The 25,605-nt window shown below is 43.0% G+C and overlaps 4 protein-coding genes across 7 annotated transcripts; 3 read left to right on the top strand and 1 right to left on the bottom strand.

Annotated features, from left to right (window-relative positions):
* The first annotated feature begins 1,861 nt into the window (after positions 1 to 1,861).
* Positions 1,862 to 3,193, top strand: LOC112895394. The gene has a single exon (XM_025963344.1). It carries the CDS (start codon positions 1,909 to 1,911, stop codon positions 2,905 to 2,907), a length of 999 nt encoding a protein of 332 aa, XP_025819129.1. The 5' UTR covers positions 1,862 to 1,908; the 3' UTR covers positions 2,908 to 3,193.
* Positions 3,194 to 6,279: 3,086 nt separating this feature from the next.
* LOC112894113 (kinesin-like protein KIN-14B) lies at positions 6,280 to 13,140 on the top strand. 2 transcript variants are annotated; one of them, XM_025961725.1, is made up of 14 exons: positions 6,311 to 6,331; positions 6,429 to 6,523; positions 6,831 to 6,967; positions 7,230 to 7,535; positions 7,727 to 7,810; positions 7,927 to 8,091; positions 8,618 to 8,724; positions 8,856 to 9,040; positions 9,513 to 9,674; positions 9,902 to 10,117; positions 10,213 to 10,250; positions 10,350 to 10,477; positions 10,768 to 11,869; positions 12,750 to 13,140. In XM_025961725.1, the coding sequence occupies exons 4-14, from the start codon at positions 7,289 to 7,291 to the stop codon at positions 12,863 to 12,865; spliced, it is 2,550 nt and encodes an 849-aa protein (XP_025817510.1). In that variant the 5' UTR covers positions 6,311 to 6,331; positions 6,429 to 6,523; positions 6,831 to 6,967; positions 7,230 to 7,288; the 3' UTR covers positions 12,866 to 13,140. The 2 variants fall into 2 exon arrangements, with proteins under 2 accessions (XP_025817509.1, XP_025817510.1); XM_025961724.1 differs by having other exon boundaries at positions 6,280 to 6,523; positions 6,635 to 6,967.
* A 487-nt stretch (positions 13,141 to 13,627) lies between these two features.
* LOC112894114 (pentatricopeptide repeat-containing protein At5g56310-like) lies at positions 13,628 to 15,375 on the bottom strand. Its single transcript, XM_025961726.1, has one exon. The coding sequence runs from the start codon at positions 15,307 to 15,309 to the stop codon at positions 13,792 to 13,794; it is 1,518 nt and encodes a 505-aa protein (XP_025817511.1). The 5' UTR covers positions 15,310 to 15,375; the 3' UTR covers positions 13,628 to 13,791.
* Positions 15,376 to 15,665: 290 nt separating this feature from the next.
* On the top strand, positions 15,666 to 25,453 carry LOC112893318 (5'-3' exoribonuclease 3-like). Of its 3 annotated transcripts, none has more exons than XM_025960571.1 (23): positions 15,666 to 15,914; positions 18,297 to 18,399; positions 18,765 to 18,841; positions 18,981 to 19,172; positions 19,335 to 19,454; positions 19,551 to 19,613; positions 19,822 to 19,968; positions 20,061 to 20,225; positions 20,436 to 20,513; positions 20,616 to 20,702; positions 21,478 to 21,750; positions 21,839 to 21,934; positions 22,233 to 22,328; positions 22,554 to 22,624; positions 22,761 to 22,889; positions 22,979 to 23,055; positions 23,148 to 23,188; positions 23,268 to 23,342; positions 23,439 to 23,596; positions 23,779 to 23,883; positions 23,971 to 24,046; positions 24,130 to 24,212; positions 24,294 to 25,453. In XM_025960571.1, the coding sequence occupies exons 1-23, from the start codon at positions 15,711 to 15,713 to the stop codon at positions 24,991 to 24,993; spliced, it is 3,216 nt and encodes a 1,071-aa protein (XP_025816356.1). In that variant the 5' UTR covers positions 15,666 to 15,710; the 3' UTR covers positions 24,994 to 25,453. The 3 variants fall into 3 exon arrangements, with proteins under 3 accessions (XP_025816356.1, XP_025816355.1, XP_025816357.1); XM_025960570.1 differs by lacking the exon at positions 15,666 to 15,914 and adding an exon at positions 17,275 to 17,575; XM_025960572.1 differs by lacking the exon at positions 15,666 to 15,914 and having other exon boundaries at positions 18,920 to 19,172.
* Positions 25,454 to 25,605: the final 152 nt, after the last annotated feature.

Genomic DNA, 25,605 nt, shown 5'->3' on the forward strand with positions numbered 1-25,605 from the left:
TAAATATAGGTATATTTATTTCCTGAGAGCTATCATGAAAACTACCACAAGGAACTTATCTTGCGAGCAAATATGTGCTTTTTTACTACAAATGTTGTAAAGAATGTGTCTATCACCAGGTGCGAGAAGGTGTTGGTGAGTTAACGAGACATTTCTCACATATATTATAGTCAACACACCTTATAATCATAGGCTGGCTAATTTATCATGACATTCAATTGACAACCAATCTCAATCAATGATGGCTAGGCGGAGGAGGAGGAGGACAATGATATAGTATGCGAGTTATGTGGTCAACCATGGGATGGGGTAGACCAGCAATGTGCTATTGTTGAGGCATAGGAGCTCTTGATTGGAGTGGTAAGTGATAAAGATGTGGTAACGACAGATTTGACATCAAGGTGCCACCGTTGGAGATGGCCAAATGTGAGAAGAGCAAGGAAGCATGACACCGGGCTTTCCAGATTGTGCAGATTAGCCATTTCACTTCGGAACTATTTTGGTGAGAGACAGAGAATGCAACAAATGAGGTAGTTATAGAGGTTGAATAAGGTGTTTCGTACGGATGTGCGAGTGAAGAATTGCTTGTATTTTTCATGCATCCGCTGAATAACAAGGCATATATATCTTCATTTCTCATTTCCTTGGACTTTGCTGACACATGCATAAAGATGGGATATATGAATGCAGGGACAATATTGTTGCCTCACTTAAGTGGTGCTCATTCCTGCAGCCTTCATCCTACTCTCTGGCCTCACTTTATGCGACTTGCCAAAATTTGCACACCGTAGAAATTGTGAAGACAGTGAACATCCCAACAAGCAAGTACACTGCCACCTACGTCGAATTGCCACGCTGCATATCCAAGTTGCAAGCTTTCAATTTTGGTTTAAAGGCTTAAAAATTTTAATTTCAAGTTGAGTATTCAAGTTTGTAGCTTGAACATGTTAGAAGTTTATAAAACTCAATTAGATGTGCTATATATGTTCACTAAAAAAACTATAGTTACAGGTGAAAACAAATTTTATAGCATGGTTGTATGCTATTCAACAATTGGTTAACAACTTTGACCAAATCTGTAAGAAAATACAGTGACATATGCAAACCAAATAAATGCACTATAAAAATATATGTCATGGTGAATTTATAAAACTAATTTGATGTTGCAGGTATTAGTATATTTTTCTATTAACTCGGTCAAAACTAGAGAAGTTTGGACAACTAAGGGCCTGTTTGCATTGGAGGAGCTAAAGTTGAGCGCTAAACTTTAGCGTATATTAGCACTCATATACATACTAAAGTTTTTAAGTAGCACTTCTTTTTGGATAGACTAATGCTGAATTTTAGCACTTTGACCCATTACCCCTTGGATCCAAATAGGGTCTAAAACCACCTGTACATCTTAGACGGATGGAGCAGATACTCTGTACGAGGGGTACAGGGTTCAGAAGGAAAAGGTATGGACGTATGGTCTTGTTGGCCGCTCTCTCATGCTTTGCCTTGTGACTCCAATTGTACCGTGTATGTACTCCGCGCACTCCTGTGACTGACGGGCCGATCGAGCGACCGTGTCATGTTTGCTTGCTCTCATGCATGTGACCGCAATTGGTGCGCCACCACCGCCCCTACCACGCACATTGACTAGACCCATGCTCCGCTTCACGCGCCGCGCCCATCCCTTCGCCTTTAACGGCATCACGAGCGCGCGAGCCGCCGCCGCCGTGCACGTCGCTATCCATCAGCCGCGCCGCGCGCGCAACGTATACGTTCACGCGTGCATACGTATATACACTTCTCGCCGATCGACCGGGCCGTCACATCATCGGAGAGCACCACCGGCCGGCAGGTGTGAGCTCGTGCTCGATCGCTACTCGCGCCCGCCCGCCTCGATCGGTAGGTCAGGCCACGATGATGCGCCGTCGCGGCCTCCGAAGCTTCTGCCACGGCGTCGCCTCCACGTCCACGGTGCAGCAGCTCCACGGAAAGGAGCAGCTGGCCGGCGCCGCGGGCGCGGGCGCGGACGCTGCGTCCTCGTCCTTCCTCACCGTGCCGCCGTCGGTGGTCGGCTCGTGCGTGGCCGAGACCGAGGTGAGCGGCACGGGCACCGGTGGTGGCGCGGGCGGTGGAGGAGGACCGGCGGTCACGCTGGAGGAGATGATCCTGCAGCTGGACCTGGAGGAGGAGGCGGCGAGGAAGGCGCGGCGAGCGGCGGCGGCGGCGGGGTACGGCGGGGAGGAGGAGGGGTGGTGCCCGCGGCGGATGTCGTGCGTGGACGGCGGGGGCGGCGGCGGCCCGGCGGACCACGTGCTCCGGTCGGCGCGGGACGCGCTGAGCCAGTACCCGCGCTTCTCGCTCGACGGGCGGGACGCCATGTACCGCGCGTCGTTCAGTGGGTTCTACGAGGGCATGGGCCGCGGCGCCAGCGCCGCCGGAAACTACAGCCGGCCGCGGGCGTCGGCGTGCTGCGCCGCCGGCGCGGGGTGCGCGGCGCTCGCGTGCGGCGCGGGGGGATACGAGATGGACCTGGAGCGGACGCTGCGGATGCCGGCCACGGTCGCCGGGGAGAGCGTCGTGTGGTGCAAGCCCGGCGTGGTGGCCAAGCTCATGGGGCTGGAGGCCGTGCCCGTGCCGATCAGGGGAGGGCTCCGGCGGAGGAAGGCGAGCGGGCATCCGGCCGCGACGTGCGGCGGCGGCGGCGGCGTCAGGAAGCAGAGGCTGAGGAGGACGGTGCAGGAGGAGCTGGCCTTGAACAAGGAGAAGCTCTTCATGGCGCTGCATGGCTACGACGTCGCCGGGGCGGGCGCGCGACACACGCTGGCACCCTCCGGTCCGGCGCGGGACCCGATGTCAGTGGCATGGGCAACGACGGCCATGGATGGGAGTTCCGGCTTCGCCGTTGACGGGTGACTGGTTGAGGATGCAGAATACGTGGCTGCTAGCACATAAACTGGTGTCGAACTGGTTTCCACAAGAAAAAACAGGGTCGAACTTTGGTTACAACTAATATATGTTTATACAGTTTTCTCACATGAATAAATCTTCTTGTAGTATTGCCCATATATCTTGGAGTATTTCGCGTAGATTTTGCAGAAAATGTTGTATAAGCTAAGATATGTAGGTTTCTTTTTCCGTTTAGAGCTTTTTAAAAAAAGAGAGAGAGAGGAAATGTTGGAGGTAAAGTTTAAATGCTAAAGTGGACATCTAAGTGCTCTTATTTTTCAGTCTGTTACCATGTTCAACGCTCTTTTTTTTTTTGAAACAACAGTCATGTTAGGGGTCAACTAAAAGTTGAGTCATTGAAATTCGGATCGTTGAAGAGAAAGAGAGACTGAACTTTAAAAAGTTGAAACCCTCAACTAAGAGAATGAACTTCCAATTGCAGTATACTTCAAACAGTTTGGCAGGGCAAATTTTGGGTTTCAGCAACAGGGAACTGTTGACACAGACCGTCAGGATTGTTAACACGATCAGAGGCTTGGGCATATGTGATTTTGGTTAGAGTCTGTTTGGATCTAAGGACTAATTTTTAGTCCTTAAATTGGCACGGACTAATTAGAACTAAATATGGATTAATTGCTAATGTAATTATATTGATTATGGCTAATTTGTAGTTAGAATCCAATCATCCATTAGCCTTGATTAGTTCGGAATTAGTTCATATTTAGTCTATTATCAAACATCGGGCTAAATTTTAGTTCTCTTATTTTAGTCCATTAAACCAGGTCTTAGTCCCACAATGATGGTAGGAGGATGGCAATGGCAGAGGTACATGCTTAACGAGTGCTGTGTTGAGAATCAACCAAATTTAATCTTTCGAAAAACAAAGAATCAACCGAATCCGGAGAAGATGAAATGGTCCCATTGAAGTGGAGAAAAGATTTTAAGTTCAAAGTTACAAGACTTCACTGTCCATGATAGGGGATCCAACAGAGAGCAGGGTGCTGCCCAAGACTCCCAAGTGTCCATGTATTAGTGCTTTCGCTTTCTAGTGTTTTATAAGTTATATCCGTCTATCGTATAGGTTCAATTATAGATATCTAAACTTGCTTAACTGTTGTGTGATTGTGGCAGATACGTCCATTATAGTGTCACATGGAAACCATGATGGGCTATTACAAATCGATGGATTTGCACGCTACTTCTACCCAAAGTGCCACTTAGTGTGCTATTGATAATTAACTTTGGTATGTGCAGAAAAAAATAATCTCAACAGCCAAACTTTAAATCAACTAATGATCAGCATATATTTGAGGTGGTTGCCACAAAAAGAAGCTGGTCAGTGGAGATGAGCTTTCTATCAGCTTGTCGGTGACAAAGCATTTCAAACACACTATCTATCTCGCGTATCCGTTTTCGACGGCTCGTTATATTGGTGAAAAGGGCATAAAGAAGCAAAAATTCTCCACTGCAAGGGCCAAGGTGGAGTAAACTGGGAAACATAGGGAGTACTCTTCAATTGCCCGGAACTGGCCGGTTTCCGGTTTGTATTCATGTATGGGAGGGATCAGTTGATGTAGGACATTTTTGTGTTTAAATAAAGCAAATGCTTTGACACAATTTTCTTCATTCACATTAAATAGAGTTCACCTCTTCATCTTCCACTTTCTTCATGTTAGTTAGTCTCAAACAAAGAGATATTCCATACACCCCCCTAACAAAATAAGGGCATCCACACTTCCACAAGGCTCCATAGAAATGGGCTATATTCCACCTCATATGTTCAAGGATGTAGAGAAGGCAGAGAGTGGACAGCGCAAGGTGTTGTATCTTGCATGATCTAATTAATTAAAACATGATATCATTTCCAGCTGATACAAGTTAGTATGGCATCTCGAGTGACGGTTTCACCTTTGACCTCAAAGCATTTCATAAAGATGATTTACCGTAGAAATTCATTTCAACACCTAAAAAACCCATTTTAACTTTTTCTCATTGTTAAGTCCCTCCTTTACGGTGTAACTTATTCCCCATTCCTTCAGTTGCAATCAACATGTTAGTACCTTTTTTTTTTAAGAATGTTCATGTCTTTACACTCACCTGAACTCCTGAGGGCTCAAACGTGCTTGCCAGCGAGAGACAGGGAAAGCAGCAAGATTCCAGGCCACGCATAGCATAGTAGGGGGACTAGTGCACTCATGATCATACGATTCCTGTGGCCCATCCAGAGCTTGTATCTTATCTCCCAAGATCTAAAAAGGGATCCGTCGCTATCACCTTTCTGTGCAAAGAAAACAAGTGAAAAATTTTAAGAGTTGAAGTTATACCAATAACCATAGGTGATTCTGATCATTTTTGCATTCCTGTGTTTTGTTGGGCAGCAAAGTGTATATGAAGATACCGTCCCTTGCATTGGTGAATAAGGCATATAAGGATAGAGACAGGCCAGATCACTCCAAAGGATTAATGGGCCCCCGAATTATTTGTCCACGGTTGGTCACTGGCTCACCGGTGAAACAGGCCAGATCACTGGAAGAAGTTTTACATCCTTTCAAAACATAAAGAAAAAAGAGTTGTTTTATGTCCTTGCTTAATTTGACTCAGTAGAAGAAATTTTATATGTCCTTGCTTGTCCTACTTGCACACAGAAGAAATTCTTGCAAGACAACCTTAGAATTCAGCTCTGCCCTGGAAGTTTCAATCCATGAAAGCCACACTTACCTTAATGTACAAGTACTGCACAGTTTATCTGTAAAATCTGCAGTGTTTTCTAGTGACCACTTATCACTTAACTGGGGTATCCCAAAAGCATTAAAAAAACTATTGCACTTCCAAAACAGATAAGCAATGCCATGGAATTTTACATGCAGCATGTATCATGGACGTACCTGGTCAATGGTACGGTCATCTGCAGCAGCTATGCCGCTGGGGGCATCTTTTGAAGGGACCAATCAATACCTCATCACAGACTCACAGTAGTCAGTACTTCCTGCTGACTGATCTGCTTGCCAATACAACCACAGAAAATGACGGGCACAGTGCTGCTACTACCAGGACGCCATTGAAAAATAGCATGACGACAAGCTGAATCAGAATCCAACATCTTCACGCACAACCCCACCTGTTGCTTCTCTGAAAAGTTCAGCATGGCACATGGTTGGTGAGCTTTCCGATGACAGCAGAACGGGAATGATTTCACTTGCCAAACATACATCCACCCATTAAACATTGTCGCCATATGGCACGGAATACAATCTCTCATGGGCTCAGTTATACTTAATCTCTCTCTCATCATCATCGTTATCTCTCTCTGATACAAACATAGAGAGAGAAGTGGCTACTGTCCTGTCGTGGCACTGACTGAATTTGAGCTCCCTTGACCACAGAATCCCATGTATGGGCACATGCTTCTTTCGTCAGCTTCCTTCGCTCTGTATCTTTAACATAGCTGAAACTGCAAGCTCCATGACCAGTTCTTCCATGTCCTCTAGCTATTCTGCAGCTGAAGGAGAGAAGCCATGAGGGTAGCAGCCATGGTGGACTGTACTGTGGAGGGTCGAGGCTCCAAATCTGAAACCAACAAGAGGTAATAGCGTACTTGCATACTTTGATGTTCAATTGCTCTCAGCCCCCCACTGTGTCTTCTTTGATGGGGACATGGTGATGGATATGAGGCACAGAATCCTCTGTCTTGAAGGTGAAAGGAGCTAGTCGAGATGTTGCGAGCTTCCTTCTCTTCCAAAGCTCCAAGCCTTATTCCACACTTGAACTGCTTCGCAAGGAGAAGCGATGGATCCTTCCTTTATCTTGCTTCATGATCGTTTCCGCATTATCTAGCCTTGGAAATGCAGGTAATTGGAGGCCTTGAAGTAGAACTGACCTTTTCTTAATAGGTGATAGGGACCCGGGAACTCCAAGCTGGTCTTATAAGCAATGTATGGGGCTACGGGCTCTCCAGAGGCAACTCCCACATCCAACATTCCCCTTCATCTTGGGCTCAGCAGACATTTGACCAAGCATGGAAGTGCAGGTACGAGCTACAAATACCTCCTTCTATAGATATTTTCTTTTGATTTCTGCTCCTTCCGCTGTCTTCGAGTCTGACTGAAGCAAAAAAACGTGGTCAGAAAATTGATTGAAAAATCATAGCAAAAGTCTTCGATGACAGCTAGACATAGTAAGATTGGACCTGCTGAAACAGCCCAATTCAGTTTATGCCTGACTCTAATAGAATTTTGTTCTCTACTTTCTTTCTTTCTAATCTTATGACTTCATTCATTCTGCAATGGTAGGCGGCATCACCAGGAAATATGGAAATATGACCAGAAGGATAGAGTAGAAGTACTGGTTCATGGCGCCGGCTTGCATAATACCAAACATGGATGGGCAGTCAGGGAAAACGATGCAGAGTCTGCCTGATACACTATCGTCCCTCATGGGGTTCAGCCAGTACCTCACACCCAGTTGGATTGAATCGGTGTCTCACATCATCAAGGAGTTGTCACCAACTGAACCAAAAACGAAAGTAATGGTTCATATGACTCAAAATATTGGTCCTGATGATGCAGAATCAGATGCTAAAGTTGCAAAGATTCAAGGTACACAGTCCGATTCTTTCCCTCAAAAGCTCTAAACATTTCTGATTACCTTTTTTTTTGCATAGAACAGATGAATTAGTTTTGTTGAATGCTCAACTAAAGCAGATAACACTGCAGTATGTGGTCTGGTTCTTTCCCTAAAAATTCTCAACATTTCTGAATACTTTTCTCTGTTTTTGATCATATAACAGATGAACTGGTTTCACTGAATGCTCAACTAAAGCAGATAACACTGCAGAGGAGACAGTCACTAAATAACTATTTGGATCTGAAAGGTAGAAATATGTTCGAATTTACCATTCTTCTGAACAATTTCGTGCTTGGGTTGCTAAATGTCACGAAATATAATGGAAGTTAGTTACCTGTTAATTGCCATGCATTTATTCTCCAGGAAATATAAGGGTGTTCTGTCGTGTAAGACCTTTTCACCATGAAGAGAGTTACCAATCCAGATCTCTTTTCACCCTGGATGAGAGTAATGTATTCCTAAAAGTTGCTGAAACCAAGATAAAGCAATACAAGTTTGATAAGGTTTTCAACCAATGCTCAACACAAGGTAATCCAATCAAAATTTCCTTTTATAGGACCTGTAATTTCAAGTGAAATATTTCAATAAAGGGGCTTTGGTGTTCTTTCCCCTGTTTTGTGTGCCAATGGTGATTTTACCCCTCCTTTTTGCTTTGTGAGATTTTGCCCTCGCTTTTTGAAAACGAAGCTCCAATTTGCCCCTATTCTGTTAGAAGGAGGTAACGGTGTTAAATTTGTAGCAAAAAGACAGATATGCCCTATGTGATTTTGCCGTTCTTTTGACATCTCTAATCTTTGATATGTTGATGTCGGAGTGCTTGATGTCAAAATAAGGGCAAACTCACATAGGGCACATCTGTCTTTTTGCTATAAATTTAACACCGTTAACTCCTTCTAACAGAATAGGGGCAAACTGGAGCTTCATCTTCAAAAAGCGAGGGTAAAATCGCACAAAAGTAAAAAGGAGGGGTAAAATCACCATTGGCACTCAAAACAGGGGCAAGAATGCCAAAGCCCCTTCAATAATAGTCAACTTACAATAATATGCTTTCTAGGTGATGTATTTGCTGAAGTTGAACCAGTGATAAAATCTGCTTTAGATGGCTATAATGTTTGTATATTCGCCTATGGGCAGACAGGTAGTGGAAAAACTTATACCATGGTAAGATTTATTCCATTAAAGTCCTTACCTGCCTCTCATGAAAAGAACAAATAAAAAACCTTAAGTCCAAACAGCCCTGAAACTAACTGAAATTTATTTTTTGTGCTTATAATTCATTACCACATAATTAGGAAGGGAAGCATACAGCTACGGATCTAGGTGTGATACCACGAGGGATTCAAGCACTATTTGATCGAGCTTCAGAGAGCAACAGAAGGTTTCTTTTCACTTTCAGTATGCTTGAGATTTACATGGGAAACCTACGAGACCTGCTAGTTCCCAGAAGCAAGACACATGATTTTAAGAAAGTGCCAAGGTAATTTAGAACTCTTTCTTAAATACATTGGAAGAAAGGACTACCTTGTTGCAAGTCAAGTATCAGATCTCTTACAGTCTACAGATGGAAACATTGTGTAATACCATTTGGTCCATGTTGATAGTTACTGGAAAATTGTTAAAATGCTACTGTAGCGTACTTGTGTCCCAGGCTGCCTAGCAGTGCAGCACAGCCAACAAATGAATATGGTCATAAAAATGCTGCATTAATGCATAGGCAACATATCAATATGCAGAGAATCAAGTTCAACACTTTCACCATAGAAGGATCTAAATCGGAAGAGAATCCTGCACTCATCCACTCAAGACATGAATTGCCAATCTTGTACAAATTTTGTTAGTGCAGGTTAAGTGACTTGCATACATCTGTGCACATTTATCACCTCTTATCTTCTATTTTCTTTGTTTCCTTTTTTGAAGTAAACTATTCTTTACTGATTATCTGCATACAGCCTTTCCATCAAAACAGATCCTGATGGCGGCATTGAGATTGAAAACCTAGTGGCAGTTACTGTGAATAGTTTTCAAGAAGTAAAAAGACTATATGAAGTGGGGACCCGGCTTCGATCAACAGCTTACACTATGGCTAATTCTACATCAAGCAGATCTCACTGGTAATTTTTTTTTATTTTGTTGAAGAAAAATGTGCACTACCTCTAGAACAATTGAAAAGACATCAGTCATGGTTGCACCTGATTGAAAGAGACTCTGAATGAGAAAATAATGCATGCTTATTGAAATCTTATTGTGATAGGATAAGAAAGCGGTTGATTCTATAAAAGAAAATACTATGAAAGAGTTGCTGTACTGAAGTCTTATGCTCTTCCTTATGATGCAACAGTTTGATTCGGCTTTCATTGACCTCCTTCGACGCACCAGAGAGAAAAAAAGCAAGAAACAAGTTATGGATGATTGATCTAGGTGGAAGTGAAAGACTTGTAAAGACAAAAGCAACTGGGAAAAGGCTCAAGGAAGGCAAAGCCATAAATTTGTCACTGTCAGCCCTAGGGGATGTGATTGATGCACTTCAAACCAAAAAAGCCCATGTCCCTTATAGGTAAGTAAAATCCATGACATACTGTTTGGCAGTAGGCACAATAGATTACAGTTTTCATCCATAAAGAATAACCACTTACCTTCTCAATTCTTCAGGAATAGCAAGCTTACACAAGTTCTTAGAGACTCTCTAGGTAAGTAGCATTATTCCAAAAAGATGCAGAACAATTGTTCCTTTCTTATTCTACAAACCCATATCTCTTAGCTCATCTTGGTTTTTTTCACATTGACAGGATGCGATTCCAAAACATTGATGCTTGTCCATATCCGCCCAAATGAGGATGATTTGTGTGAGACAATTTGTACCATGAGTTTTGCAACAAGAGTTAGAAGCATTCGCTTGGAAAGTGAAGAGCCACCAGTAAGCTTTTGCTATTACCATTAGTGTCAGTATATATTCAAGAAAATAAATTCGTAGGTTAATTTTGTCCATTTCTATGAAAATAAATCTGCTGGTGGCATGCTTTGATTTCCAAAGACAAGTTGGAATAACAAGATGAAAGTCTTTTTGATTTGCCAAAAGAATTTCAATGTCCCAGAAAAACTATCATAATAGTCTATACATATCTATGCAAAATAAGTAAATCCAAATTTTTTGATGTGGATCCGCACAATCTTTGATGCAAAAACTAATATTTTCGTCTTAAACAGGAAGAAAAGGCAAGAAAGGAACATTTATTAACAGAGTTGGAATGGGAGGTCAGTGATTTAGAGCAACAATGTGAAGATATTACTAGAAAGATTAAGAAACTCGAGGAGACAATGGAGCATTTGAAAGGACCTCAGCCATCTGTTAGCACAGATTTTGTCGTTTCGCATCCATTGAGTGAAGACCTGAAAACTGACATGTCAAAGACTACAAAGAATTTAAAGAATCGTAGAGAAGTTTCATCTAGGTTACCTAGTTTTATGAAGCCAACGGCTTCTAGCCAGCAGAGGATAGGCTTGACCAAACACATTCCTATCAGTAACAGGACAAAACCACCAGTGCCACCAAAGAGAAGGCCTTCCTCAGTTTATGCTGAGTCTGTAAGGCTGCCAGTAAATGCTACCACTTGGCAGTCAGAATGCAGCTCTGAGTGCAGTATCTCCATGACAAGTGACATGAATTGGATGCCAAGCGTACAAGATGGGACAGAATGCAGCCAGCAGGATACATCAGAGTATGAGACCAAACAGGTGATTTTCTCAGAACATGAGAAACTGTTGCAGGGTGAACTGATTTCGCTCGCAGAATGTCAACTTGTAGAATCAGCGAAGATGCAGAATAAAACTGAGGAAATGGACATTATAGACATTGATAGTTGGATCCATCAACAAATCACAGAAAACACCGGCATATGTCAAAGAGAAAGGATTCTAGATATTCCTGAAGTAACTGAATATGGAACATACAATTCTAGCACTGCTTCAACAATTCAGATGGAATGTATTAAAGGTGCTAAACAGGCACAGGATGAAGACAGTCAACTCAAACTGCAACCCCCCATGCAAAATGTGGAAGATATCAAGCAATCAGAAGCTACCAATCAATTCACTTCAACAGAATTATGCAATCCTCCCTCAAAAGAACTTTGCAGCAATGACAAAATGAAGGAACACAAAAATGAAAGGCTTGCATATCATGGAAATTCCAGAAGATCGCTACAGGAAAAATTGGACAAGTGCATGCCAGGGCAGCCAGACAAGGAATCAAAAACTGACCCCATCATACAACCTGAAGTCAGGTTCCAGGATGAAGAACATGATATAGGTAAAGCTCTGTCCAACATTAGAGAATGCATTTCCAAGTACTTTAAAATAAGAGTGCATTGTACATTTAGTGTCATCTTGATTTTGTCGAAGCTAGTCCTGATAAAATTGAAATCAATGTAGGGGAAAGTATTTGCAAGGAAGCTGTTATTTTAAGGGATGCCTGTCCCTGGTCAAAGGGAAATATTATAAAATATGGACATACTGAAGCAAATAAAAAAAGTTCAAAATACTAATCAAGCAATGCTTCAATTCGTATGCAGTAACATGAGTAAATTGCAGTGTATTCACTTCTTGGTCAAGTAACTTGCGATACCTAAAAATTGAACCGAATCGTGTGTGTAATCTAGAGCTGTTGTCCCAAAGTTACCCGACATCATTCATTTCATATCTGAAGGCACACCAACCATACTGATAGTGTGTTTTGTGTTGTAGATCTTTTTTTTTCATTCAAAAGTACTCCATTTAATAACTGAGAGATTATCAGTTATTAGACTTCATTCTTTTGTTCCAGCGAACACTGAAGGGGCACTAAGGTAGATCTCTAGAGTGAAAAATGGAATAAGAACTGAATCTAAACTTCATTACACCCACAATGAAGCATCAAAGATAAAGATATGTTTAATAATCAACAGACTTTCATACAAACAGAAGTTCCTGATTGTTACATAACAATATTGTTTACAACATGGTACTGTCATATAACTGTAACTACATAGACCCTAACGTTTAGAATAAAATACCACGATATGCTCATTTTATTGTTTTACGCCTACTTTTACACTTGTACCAATGGGCATATTGTGCCGTGCCTATTCTAGAAGCTCTATATCTACTGATTGTGTTCATTGTAACTGTTTACTGATTTTGTTCCTCTACAGACAAGTCGAATAAGTTCTTTCAAGCTCTTCGAAGGGCATGGGTTGGTGCTCTTCTAGGACTGGGTACTATGAGCCTTGGATTAGAGCAAGACTTCTTCCAGAGCTTGACGCTTTAAGCTAACTAGAATTTCATCATTTTAAGGGGGTTCTAAGAGGTAGTATTCAATTTTAAGAGTAAGTACTTCAGAGAAAATATGTGCTCACTATGCCAGAAGCCACAATGAAATGTAATGGTCATTTTGCCACAATGGCAAGTGAGTTGCTGATATGATCCTGAAATAGTTGTTTTCACTGCAGACGGATACTCTTAGGACAACTGCAAAAAAATGGATGAAAGGATAAGAAAGAACAGGCAATTATATGATAAATTTTGCCGTGTCACTGTCGTATTCATACAATTGTTTTTACAGCATTCAAAAAGCTATTGCAACATACTAGCTCTGAGGAAGAGTTATTTACATCTATAAGCATTTCAGCCGAATGGCATCCATACATGCCACATTTATGGCTGTTATTATGACATCTTTAAGGAAGCAACTTAGCCACAATGCTAGAGAACTTTCAAGCTAAAGCTGAAAAGATAGTGGCCTATTTTGTTCAATATATGTTCAAAAGGATAAGCCTGGGGAGACAATGATCAGTTTATACCATGCCAGAAGCCCCTACAGATGGTTCCCGTACCTTCAACCAACAGTCCATATGGATAGAAGTTTTTGAGCTTTGAACTTGTTTATGCAACTACAACTTGCTCTAAGACAAAATCCTTCCCTGAGCCTCAGTTAATCTCAGGACGCAAATGTTTATGACTTGCTGAATGTAAAAGAATTATTCAATCCTTCTTCGGAAAGAAGCGTTGACCAATAGGTGGACACAATCAGTGAACTTCAAGTTACCATCGCTGACCAATTTGTTGAGGCATTGATGTCATATAAAGCGTTAGATATCTTTTTTACAAAACAATGAGAGTATGAGACTCTAGGAGTGACTCATGAACCATGCCATGAAGTCTAAATTTGGGCTGCGGTATATGACTATAGTGATCTTAGCCTTCTTCAATATCATGCAGTACTTCAGGAAGCACAGCAATAACACCAACAGATTTCATATTGGTGTTGACCTCACATAGTAATTCACATATCTTATGTAAGCAAGGATGAGATCCATCTCTAGAAGTGAACTCATGAACCATGCCATCAATTTCGATGGAACTTGCCCCTGGCACATTCTTTAGACCCCTTTCTTTCATTGCCTTTCGAAGTTTGCTAACATCATCCCACCTCTCCTGTTCTGCATAAATATTCGATAGGAGAATATAGTTCCCACTGTTGTGAGACTCAAGGTCAATTAGATGCAACAAAGCTTGTTCTCCAAGGCCAGTGTCACCATGGGTCCTAGCAGCAGCAAGAAGAGCTCCCCATATTGCTGCATTTGCCTTGAAAGGCATCTCCTGAACCAAATCCTGAGCCTCCATTAAACAACCCGCACGACCAAGTATATCAACCATGCACCCATAATGCTCAACACGTGGCTTCATCCTGTAATGGGACACCATGACATTGAAATACCAGCGGCCCAAATCAGTCAATCCAACATGGCTACACGCTGAGAGGACAGCAAGAAAAGTGACATCATTTGGCACCACATTCTCAGTCTCCATCCTGCGAAACATTTCGACAGCTTGCAAACCAAGGCCATGCAATGCAAATCCAGCAATCAGTGTTGTCCAAGTCACAACGCTCTTCTCCTCCATACCCTCAAACACCTCCACTGCCTTCTCGATACACCCGCATTTCATGTACATGTCAATGATCGCATTCATCAGTGGTATCTTCTGGAATAACCCCCGCCTCACCACAAACATGTGCACCCACTCTCCTAGATCAACCGCGCCCAAATCCCCGCATGCGGACAGAACTGACAGCAACGCCACCCCGTCAGGCTCAATCCCTTCCTCCACCTGCATTCTCCGGAACACCTCTACTGCTTCCTCTGGCTGCTTCATCTGCGCGTACGCCCCAATCAAAGTTGTCCACGACACCACATTCCTCTCAGGCATTGCATCAAACAGCTCCCGCGCGCCGACCAGGTCCCCGGACTTCACGTACCCCGCGATCATAACGTTCCAGGCCACCACATCCCTGTCGAGCATCTCGTCGAACACGCTGCGCGCGGCGGCCAGGCGTCCGCAGGCGCAGTACACCTGGACGAGGCTGGCGGAGACGTGGGCGTCGGAGGCCGCGAGGCCGGCGCGGAGGATCAGGGAGTGGAGCTGCGGGCCGAGGAGGCTCCCGCGGAGGAGTTGAGGCGGGAGGCGGGCGGCGGCCCTGAGGGAGACAGAGGGGTGCACACGGCGTAGAAGGGCGGCAGCGTGGGAGCGGTGGCGGGGCGCGAGGCGGAGGGAGGCGAGTAGGAGCGCGGAGAGGAGGCCCGGGTGGCGGTGGCCGCCGCGGGGGAGGAGGAAGGCGTGCGCCTGGAGGAGTTGGCGCGGGGAGGCGACGCGCGGGAGGAGGGAGACCACGCGGTGGAGCGCGGGGGGCAGAGGAGGCGGCGGCGGCGGCATGCGGGGGGACGGCGGGCCGCGGCGTGGCGCTGGCGCCGCCGTGGAGGCCGCCGGGTTGCTGGAGCATGTGCGGCTGTGGCGCGGTATTTCGGGAGTTTTACGTGGTGGGCTGTGCCGGGGCGAATTTGAGCGGAATAGAGCCCAGGAACAAAGACGGGCCTGGGTTTTAGAGATGGGCTGGGCAGATGAAATGTTGGGCCGGATCTATCTTTTCGGCCTCTCTCTGGCCAACACCAACACAATGCCCGGTCAACGCCAAGTCCGCTCGCGGCTGTCAGCTCGACTTCGACGTTCTTCAGCGGAAGCTGCTCGTCTGGCCGGCTCGACAGACGACAGCGTCCTCCCTCCCACCTTCCCCTCTTCTCTGCCTCGGCCCGCCTCCCGTGTCCCCCGCGGCGGAGATGGGTGTCCCGGCGTTCTACCGGTGGCTGGCGGAGAAGTACCCGATGGTGGTGGTGGACGTGGTGGAGGAGGAGCCGGTGGCGATCGAGGGCGTCAGGGTGCCCGTCGACGCCTCCAGGCCCAACCCCAACGGCCTCGAGTACGACAACCTCTACCTCGACATGAACAACATCATACACCCCTGCTTCCACCCCGAGGACAGGGTAAGCACGGCTCAATTCCTCACTCCCTTCCTCTTTTTTACCCCTTTTCCTCTCTCTTCTCGATGTGTTGGGATTGCTGGGAAGCTTGCGTTGGGTTAGGCGTGACTCGTGAGAGGAGCGCGGAAGGCGAGGCTTGCTTGGGTGGGTGTGAGATGATCAGATGATAGCGCTCGATGTGTTCTTGGTAACCAGATGATGGCTCGTGATTGGTTGGTTACTGGTGAGAGATCGGAACAAAGAGTTGGTGTTGTGTAGCTTGTGTTCTGTCAGTGAACTGATTGCTGCTAACAGAAAGGAGCGACGAACGCTGAGTTACCCAGATTTAGTCTGTTTTGTTTCGGTTTGTTTGCTAACTGTATACTGTAGTGAAAACAAATTGCAGACAAATGCTGGCCTTTTGGGCCTGTTTGTCCATGATGCCATTTCAGTTAGCAACTAGTTGAATTCCCTCGTGGTTGACTGGTTGCTGCGCGGATTAGAGAAAAAAAATCAGATGAATACTGTTTGGCCAAGGAAGCATACGCTAACTACATTAGGTAGATTGTTTTCTTGATGAAGTGCGCTCCATTTAGGGGTAATATCAGAATATAGCTTGATAGTTTGGTTGGAGGGATGGAACGGAGCTTCAGCTGATGGTGAAAGCCGAAGGATGGTTGTTGATATAGTAGGCTTCGTTTTGGAGGGGCCGATGCTGATTTGGGAGAGTTTCCAGATGGTGGTACTACTTGACTAGCTTGAAGATGGCATGGGGAGGTGTTTGCGGCTAGCGGTGCTTGTCTATTGGAGAGGAGGTATTGAGCAGCAAAGGGAGGCGATGTTGCCTGGTGTTGCTTCGTGTAAAAAAGAGCAGTAAGAGGATGGTGCTGGTCATTTGTGCTCTCCCATGAGAAAAAAAAAAGAGAAATTGGAGTGGAGGGATTGGAATAGATTGAGTGGATTTAGTTTGGGAATGCTTTCAGTTTTCATAGTTTCTTTCCGTTATCACCGTACGGCCATGGCTTCTCAAAAATTACACCGATCGAACATTTCTAAAAGGAGTGAGATTAAGTTAAAAGGAGTGAGATTAAGTTAGGTTCTGTTCGGATCTAAGTGCTAATGGATTGAGCTAAATTTTAGTTAAGACTTGAAAACATATGCTAAAATTTAACACTCAATTTTAGCATATCCACACAGATCCTTAACAGTAGGCATTTGGCAGTAGGCACGAGTACTAACTAATTATAAATAAAAACAAATAAGTAAATAGACCAATAAAAGGTAGAACACAACACTCCGTCTAGTCCTTGCTGACGTCAGCACCATTTTTCGTCAGAAGTTGCTCGATTGAGCCCGCCCGACAGTGACCTCCCCCTCTTCATTAAGGTTTCGCGCCTCTTCGCCCGTCCGCCTCCCGTGCTCTCCTACTAGGGTTAGGGTTCGGGCTAGGCCACGCCCGCGCCGGTGCATCGGCAGCGGAGATGGGTGTCCCGGCGTTCTACCGGTGGCTGGCGGAGAAGTATCCGATGGTGGTGGTGGACGTGGTGGAGGAGGAGCCCGTGGAGATCGAGGGCGTCAAGGTGCCCATCGACACCTCCAAGCCCAACCCCAATGGCCTGGAGTTCGACAACCTCTATCTCGATATGAATGGTATCATACACCCCTGCTTCCACCCGGAGGACAGGGTAAGTCCGGATTCCTTCCTTTCCCCCTTTCCCCCTTTCTCCCCCACTCCAGGTGTTTCGTTTCGGGCTGGGTTGCTTTAGGCTTGGGATTGTTTGGGTGTGAGATGAGTCTGATGCATATGCGGTAATCAGGCGATGGACCTGTGATTGCTGACTGATAAGAGCTTAGAGGATTGAAATAGCGGGTTTTAGCTTGTACTCTGCCAGCAATTTGATCGTTGCTAGAAAAAGGAGCTGCGGAATTGTCTCCAAGTCATCTCAGAGGCGTCAAAATTGTTACAATTCATTCATTGTTTCGTAGTAATGTTTGCTGAATTACCCAGATTAAGTCTTTTGTCTGCTAAACTGCAGCAGAAGCAAATTGCAACAAATGTTAGCCTTTTTGAACCTATATGTCTAGGTGATTTTGGTGCTATTTCAGTTAGCAGACGATATGCTGGTGTTACATTTGAATAATTTCAGTGAAAGCTGCCACATCAGCAGCAACAAGAACATGAACTCACATTAAAGATTGGGGTAGGTTAGTGATGAAACAAAACATGAGCCACATGGGCCAAAGAGAAAGCAAGAAAGAGGAAGATAATGATACAAATAAAACAGTAATATAGTTTTATTGGAAATATTTGCCTTATCCTTTGTTAAAAGCACTTACCTTTAACTTAATTCTCATATCGTTTTTGTTCTCCGACTCAAATGTTAACTATGGATTTGTCTGCTGTAGCCTTCCCCAACAACATTCGGTGAGGTTTTCCAGTGTATGTTTGATTACATCGACAGATTATTCGTCATGGTTCGCCCCCGGAGGCTTTTGTATATGGCCATTGGTACGTATTCCACGGCTACAGTGGATGAAAATTTGTTGCTATTCTACCTATTAATTCTATGTCGTGTGAACCAGTGGAGTTTCTCTAGCTGTATGTATGTGTAGAAGTCTGGATTCTGTATATTTTTGTTAGATATTGTTGTGGACGTCATATTACTATGTACATGAAGAGTACCTTGCCATAACTACATAAGCTTTTGTGCTGTAATGAAAGTTTGTTGTTTTGTTCTCATATGTAATAGTTTGTGTCTGCTCTTTTTGAATAGCATGTCCATGTCCTCTGAATTAAATGATCAATGTATTCCTTATACCTGTGATCTTTTCATGGTTGCTCATAATTTTAACTGTGGTACAATGGCTTTACAGATGGTGTGGCTCCTCGTGCTAAGATGAACCAGCAGCGCTCCAGACGATTCAGAGCTGCAAAAGATGCAGCGGATGCGGTCAGTATTCTACTGAAACTATCTTCGTTTGGTCTGTGCATGATTGTATACTGCCCTTTCACTCATTATTTTTGGCAGTTGCAATGCAACCAGTTTATTGCAAATTTGCAATCACAGCGCAATATTCATGTGCCTCCAGGCTGCAGAAGAAGAACGGCTACGTGAAGAGTTTGAGAGGGAAGGCAGAAAACTTCCTCCAAAACAGCAATCGCAGACATGTGATTCCAATGTTATTACTCCAGGGACTGAGTTTATGGCTGTTTTATCAGTTGCTTTGCAGTATTACATCCATCTCAGATTGAATTATGATCCTGGATGGAAACAAATTAAAGTAAGTATAAGGTGATCCTGATTTTACTTTTTCACATCCTAGCAATGCTTTCAAAATCAGGCCCCTCTATCATATTCTTTGTCTTGTTGATAAAGTCTGCCACTAACTTCAGAAAGCCTGATGCAATAAAACCATTTATGTTCTAATTAAGGTCTTTTGAAGGTTATCTTGTCTGATGCCAATGTTCCTGGTGAAGGGGAACATAAAATCATGTCCTACATTCGTGGCCAACGGAATTTGTCTGGTTTTAACCCAAATACACGCCATTGCCTGTATGGCCTGGTATGTTCAACAAATCTATATTATTTTTTATGTAGGTTATTTTTATTTTTATTTTTTCTGGCCTGCTCATTCAGCTTCATATACTCATAAATGCAGGATGCAGATCTAATCATGTTAGCTTTAGCAACACATGAAGTACATTTCTCAATACTGAGAGAGGTTAGCTGTCCTCAATGTGGATTATATATGCTTTTAAATGTTTATATGTATTATTGTCATTGTTCAAGAAAAAAAATGAGTTTGTTCTATATTCTCCTTGTTTATGTTATTTTTTGTTTGCAGAATTTGTATTACCATCTGTCCCTACATTGTTATTCTTTTTCTTTGAATCTATGCCTTAAGGACTCATTTGTTTTTGTGTTTGCAGGTAGTTTATACACCTGGACAGCAGGATAAATGCTTCTTATGTGGTCAGGTGGGGCATTTAGCAGCAAACTGTGAAGGAAAGGTGAAAAGAAAAGCTGGGGAGTTTGATGAGAAGGGGGATGCTATTGTTCCCAAGAAGCCTTATCAGGTTATAATGACATATATTGTCTGTTGTAACAGATGGTTTCATAAGACATCTGGATGAATTCATTGAATACCTTTGTTTTTGTGCTTTTGCAGTTTGTGAATATATGGACCCTTCGGGAATACTTAGAATATGAGTTCAGAATGCCAAAACCACCTTTCCAAATTGATTTTGAACGCATTGTTGATGATTTCATCTTCATGTGCTTCTTTGTTGGAAATGATTTTCTTCCACATATGCCAACACTAGAGATCCGTGAGGTTTGTTTCCTGTTTGTTTGACTGAGCATCCATCTTTGCACCTAGTACCTTTCAAGTTTCTCTGTCATGCATTGATACTGATGTCTTGGTTTTCTGCTTCTGCTGCACTAGATCTCTTTTTATTCTTTAAAGTCCATAAGTTTGTCTCTTTGCTTGCAGTTCACTCCTAACTTTGTCATGCATTGATACTGTTGTCTTGGTTTTCTGTAGGGAGCTATTAATTTGCTAATTGCAGTATACAAGAAGGAATTTTCCTCGATGTGTGGCTATTTAACTGATTCTTGCACGGTAATCAAAGTTCATTTCTGTCGGAGTTAGTGTTGCAGCAGATTCAGAAATTGATCCCCATTGGTATTAAATAGTAATTTTGCTTCTTCTTTCTTGGTTTAGCCTGATCTGAAAAGAGTTGAATACTTCATTCAAGCAGTTGGTCGTTATGAGGATAAAATATTTCAGAAAAGAGCCCGTTTGCATCAGGTACATGAGGATGACTATTGATTTGTTTCTCTCCTGTAGTTTTTACTATTGAACTGCAACTAGAATACAAAAAGCAGCAGTGGCAACGTCTTTTACTCCCTCTGTTTTTATTTACACGTTGTATTAGGTTTGTCCTAAGTCAAACTTGTCCAACTTTGACCAAATTTGTAGAAAAAAATAATAACATTTACAAAACCAAATTTGTTTCATTGAATTCACCATGAAATATATATTGATAGTCCTTAGGTTGGTTAGTATTGTTGTTGCTCTATTTTTCTATAGATTTGGTCAAAGTTAGCCACGTTTGACTTAGGACAAACCTAATACGACATGTAAATAAAAACAGAGGGAGTAGTCCCAAGCAAGTTGGGTGAGGCTAGAAAAGAAACCGAACAAGAGCCACCAACAAAGAGGCTGTTAGTCCCTTTCTGAATGTAATGTTTCCTTTAGTTCAAATTTCTAACTGTACTGGTTCGATGTAGTAGAACAAAAACATCTGGAAAGGGGGTTTTCGTCGTATATTGCAGAATTTGAATATATTAGCCATGAGTTTTAATTGCAGAGCACCATGTTTTTATGAGTTAGCTTGCATGTCCCTTTGCATGTATGGCCTGAAACTTTTCTAATCTTCTGTAATAAGGCAATTTGAAATCCTGCGCAAAAAGTTTTCAAACTTATTTTCTCCCTGCATTGGTTCTGGTCAATTGTCGAAAAATTCTTTACAAGAATTAGGAATTTCCACTTACAGTTTTACAATAATATTCCCCTGTTGCAGCGTCATGCGGAAAGAATTAAACGAGAAAAGGCCCAAGCGAAGCGGGGTGACGATCTGGATCCCCATGTTAGGGATGATCTTATTGTGCCTGTTCAACGTTTTCAAGGGTCTCGCCTAGCCTCTGGGGCTGCACCTGCACCATATGAGCAGAATGGATCTCATAAAGACAATAAAGAAAGGAACAATCGAGCTCGTAAAACTGCACGAGTATCAACACCAGGTTCCAGCATTGCTGCAGCCATAGTTGAAGCAGAAAATGGCCTTGAAGCCCAAGTAATTCTACCCATATGGCTTGAGAAGATCATACATGTACTTGCAAAAACTTGCAATTTTTACCTGACATTCATGATGACTCCCTTAGGAACGTGAAAACAAAGAAGAACTGAAGTCAATGCTTAAAGATGCGCTTCGAGAGAAGTCAGATATTTTTAATTCTGAAAATCCAGAGGAGGATAAGGTATGTCTTCTAAATCAATGGTTATTTGGGAACAAATCATATGCTGTTGCGGAATCCATTTGATGTGGTTAACCTAAAATGATTTGCTAGCATATGATATGATATGATATTACTAAATGTTGCTGAACATGATTGCTCACTAAAACCACTAGAGACTGATATTTTCTCTTTTAAAAATACAGTTCCACATTTTTGAACGATAATAAGCAATGTTGTGAAATTTAGTGCATTAATTCACTATTAAGTGAATGTAGCAATGTTTAAATTAATGCGAAATATTATTGCTGGTTATGTTCAGGTGAAACTTGGAGAACCAGGATGGAGGGAAAGGTACTATGAAGAGAAATTTGGGGCAAGAACGCCTGAACAGATTGAAGAAATACGCAGAGATGTCGTAAGTTTCTTATTAGCGGCATGAGGCAATATTTTTTTACAGTACCATTGTTGTCTTTGGCATACCCAACTTGCTTGGGGCTAATGGCTTTGTGGTTGTTGCTGTTGTTACTCGCTTTAATTTTGACTCTGAGAGAATACTTATTTGGTTCTTTTTAGAGAATGTTGCTATTCTAACCAGCTGAAATCTTATTGCTTAATAATCTTATATGACACCCTCTCTTAGGTTCTCAAATACACTGAAGGTTTATGTTGGGTAATGCACTACTATTATGAAGGGGTCTGCTCATGGCAATGGTAATTTAGCTTGCTCAAGTTAGCTAAGTATATCAAATTATTGAAAGGTCCATTTGCAAGATATTTGCAGGCTTGATTACTCTTTTTGCCTGCGCATCCAGTATCTCATTCTGTAATATATCTTTTTTGTATGTAGGTTCTATCCTTATCACTATGCTCCGTTCGCTTCGGATTTGAAGGATTTGGGTCATCTTAATATTACATTTGAACTTGGGACGCCGTTCAAACCTTTTGATCAGCTTATGGGTGTTTTCCCAGCTGCAAGGTGAGTATGCTAGGATTGCAATTTTTAGTCTCTTAGTTTCTTCAAGTATGATGGAGAGTAATTTAACAGCTGTCACATTAAATTTTCAGCGCCCATGCGCTACCGATACAGTATCGCCGATTGATGACCGACCCCAGTTCACCAATAATTGATTTTTATCCTACTGGTATGCTGATTTTGTTAATATGTGAAGTACTCGATAATATCAGATCCTTGATATTATATTTTATCTGATCCATGTTCCCATTTACTATGCAGATTTCGAAGTAGATATGAATGGGAAAAGATACTCTTGGCAAGTGAGTTATTCTTCAAGAGCACATTTATTTTTTTGATATGTGCTTGTTTAATTAGTAACTGTAAAAACATGTTTTGCAGGGGATTGCAAAACTGCCCTTTATCGATGAAGCTCGCTTGTTGGCTGAGATAAAAAAAGTTGAGCATACTTTGACGGTACGGTAATGAAACAGTTTGCTATTCATTTATGCTTTATAAGCCACAAGGAATATGAATCTTCTAAGATTTGCTTTGTTTTCATCTTCTGTGTAGCCTGAAGAAGCAAGGAGAAACAGTGTCATGTTCGATATGCTTTTCGTGAATGGATCACACCCGCTTTCGCCTTATATCTACTCTCTCAACAGCAAATTTGGACATCTGCCTGACAGAGAGAGAAATGAAATTAAAGAAAAGCTTGATCCTTCTGCTAGGTTAGTGAAGTTAATCAGGAATACTATTTTGTTAATGTGTATCTTTTGTTATGGTTGGGGATAAATGAATAAAACAGCGGGGAACCAGTTTGCCTGCTAATTATGTTGATAGCTGATTTTTACATGCACTAAGAGAAACTTTTTTTTCAGATATCTCTAATACTTTTTCTTGTTTTCTACAGTGGTGGAATGAATGGCTACATAACACTTTGCAGTGGGGACCCATGCCCTCCTATCTTTAGGTCTCCTGTGGATGGTCTGGAGGATATTATGGATAATCAAGTGATGTAAGATTAACCTCTTCAGCTTTGCCTGACATGTTTTGCTACTTATTAGTGGCTGTATTTAACAATCATGGCATTTGCATCAATCAGATGCTCAATCTACAAGCTTCCGGATTATCATAAGCACATAGCCCGGCCTCCAGCCGGTGTTGTCATACCCAAGAAGGTTTGGAACTAGTACTTTAGTGTATAGCTGTAAGCATCATGATATTAACAATGAATAAGCTTTCTGTTCAATATATTCTGCAGACTGTTGAAGCTGGTGATCTGAAACCGCCTCCAGTGCTGTGGCATGAAGATAGTGGCAGGAGGCCTCATGATAATAGCAACAGGTATTGTCACCCCTTTCTGTTGCTTCCTTAGTATTTCTGCGGACAAACGGAAAAATCCTGATCTTGTACAATGGTTCTTAGGCACAACCCGCCAGGAGCCATATCAGGCCGCCAACTTGGAGAGGCAGCCCACCGACTAGTCATAAACAGCTTAAATGCTCAGGGTAGGGGGCAACATAGTAGCCCATCAGTGCCATATCAAACTATAATGAATGGCATGCACCATCTGAATGTAGTGCACCCTAACGTCAATCAAGGAATTCCTCCACGAGGGGAGCAGTCTGGTTGGTATGTGCCTAGGGGTAGTGTTCCTAGTGGTCAAATACCAGCTTATGCATCATCAGGATCAGGTCATTATCAGCATGAAAGGTCAGGGCCTTCGCAATATGAACAAGGTAACCGAGGAAGGCAACAAATTTACCCATATTCAAGAGATGGTTACCATGACACAAGAGCCAGGGTTCCACCTGCATATGGATACCAGCAGACTGGTGGCAGCATGTATTCATCACAGCCTGTTGCTGCGCCATCAGGTCGTGGACTGTATGGGCAACCCCCATCAGCATATCCTGGGGTTCGTGGTGGAGGCTACCGGCCCCCTCCATATGGTGGAGCCCAACAGTGGCAGCAACAACCATATAGTTCACATGCTGGAAGAGGGCCTTATGGAGGCGCACCACCACCCACTAGGGCTGATTCACGAGCACAGCAGTCACAGAACCGTTATGGCTCTTTGGACAGAAGTTCAAACCGGAGGCCTCCATCTGGATACGGCCAATAATAGATTGTGGCCCAATTCCTGTTGTAGTCCGTACTGTGTTGTTAGTAGAGGTTCCCTAGGAAAATAGAGTGACTCAGCTAAGGCATAGGCACATACAACATCTGCAAAGTATCGTGATCTTCAAGCAGCTTGATCACAGCATTGAAGATTTTGAGAAGCAATATTTTACACTAGTGGTATTTACAGACCATCAGATACTGGTGATTGGCCGTCATTCTTTAATTTACGGGTCTCATTTATTCAGAAGATGGAATATAAGTGCCCTGTGGTTTAACAGTTCCGGATGATGGATATGTTTTACCCTGAGGCTTGACAAGTTTTGGTGATGGATGGGCTCAGAAAATGATCCACAGTTTTGTGCCATTGCTATATCAGATAAGTGTATGGAGTGCTTATTTTCAGTTTTGATGGTGAGTGTATTCCAAATCATGTGCTCTAAGACGGCAATTATTCCATGTTATTTGTGTGGCTGCGATTGTTTGGTGAGGAAGCTGCACTATGGTCTGCTTCTCATCATGCGTAGTTGTTACCCTCTGCTATTGTGAATTCTTCTACAGTTCCACTTGCACATGTCCACATGGACGTATTTAGCGTAGGCATGGTGCGGAGCAG

The sequence above is a fragment of the Panicum hallii genome, chromosome 5 (genome assembly GCF_002211085.1).
Source record: "Panicum hallii strain FIL2 chromosome 5, PHallii_v3.1, whole genome shotgun sequence".
Taxonomy (NCBI): Eukaryota; Viridiplantae; Streptophyta; class Magnoliopsida; order Poales; family Poaceae; genus Panicum; species Panicum hallii.

Excerpts from the sequence above, each read along its gene's own strand:
- LOC112895394 (XM_025963344.1), top strand. The coding sequence starts at position 1,909 with ATGATGCGCCGTCGCGGCCTCCGAAGCTTCTGCCACGGCGTCGCCTCC.
- LOC112894113 (XM_025961724.1), top strand. The coding sequence starts at position 7,289 with ATGGCGCCGGCTTGCATAATACCAAACATGGATGGGCAGTCAGGGAAA. Across the intron at positions 7,811-7,926 it reads TAACTATTTGGATCTGAAAG|GAAATATAAGGGTGTTCTGT; the intron begins GTAGAAATATGT and ends TTTATTCTCCAG. Across the intron at positions 10,478-10,767 it reads TGGAAAGTGAAGAGCCACCA|GAAGAAAAGGCAAGAAAGGA; the intron begins GTAAGCTTTTGC and ends CGTCTTAAACAG.
- LOC112894114 (XM_025961726.1), bottom strand. The coding sequence starts at position 15,309 with ATGCCGCCGCCGCCGCCTCCTCTGCCCCCCGCGCTCCACCGCGTGGTC.
- LOC112893318 (XM_025960571.1), top strand. The coding sequence starts at position 15,711 with ATGGGTGTCCCGGCGTTCTACCGGTGGCTGGCGGAGAAGTACCCGATG. Across the intron at positions 21,751-21,838 it reads AAAATGGCCTTGAAGCCCAA|GAACGTGAAAACAAAGAAGA; the intron begins GTAATTCTACCC and ends TGACTCCCTTAG. Across the intron at positions 22,625-22,760 it reads GGGGTCTGCTCATGGCAATG|GTTCTATCCTTATCACTATG; the intron begins GTAATTTAGCTT and ends TTTTGTATGTAG.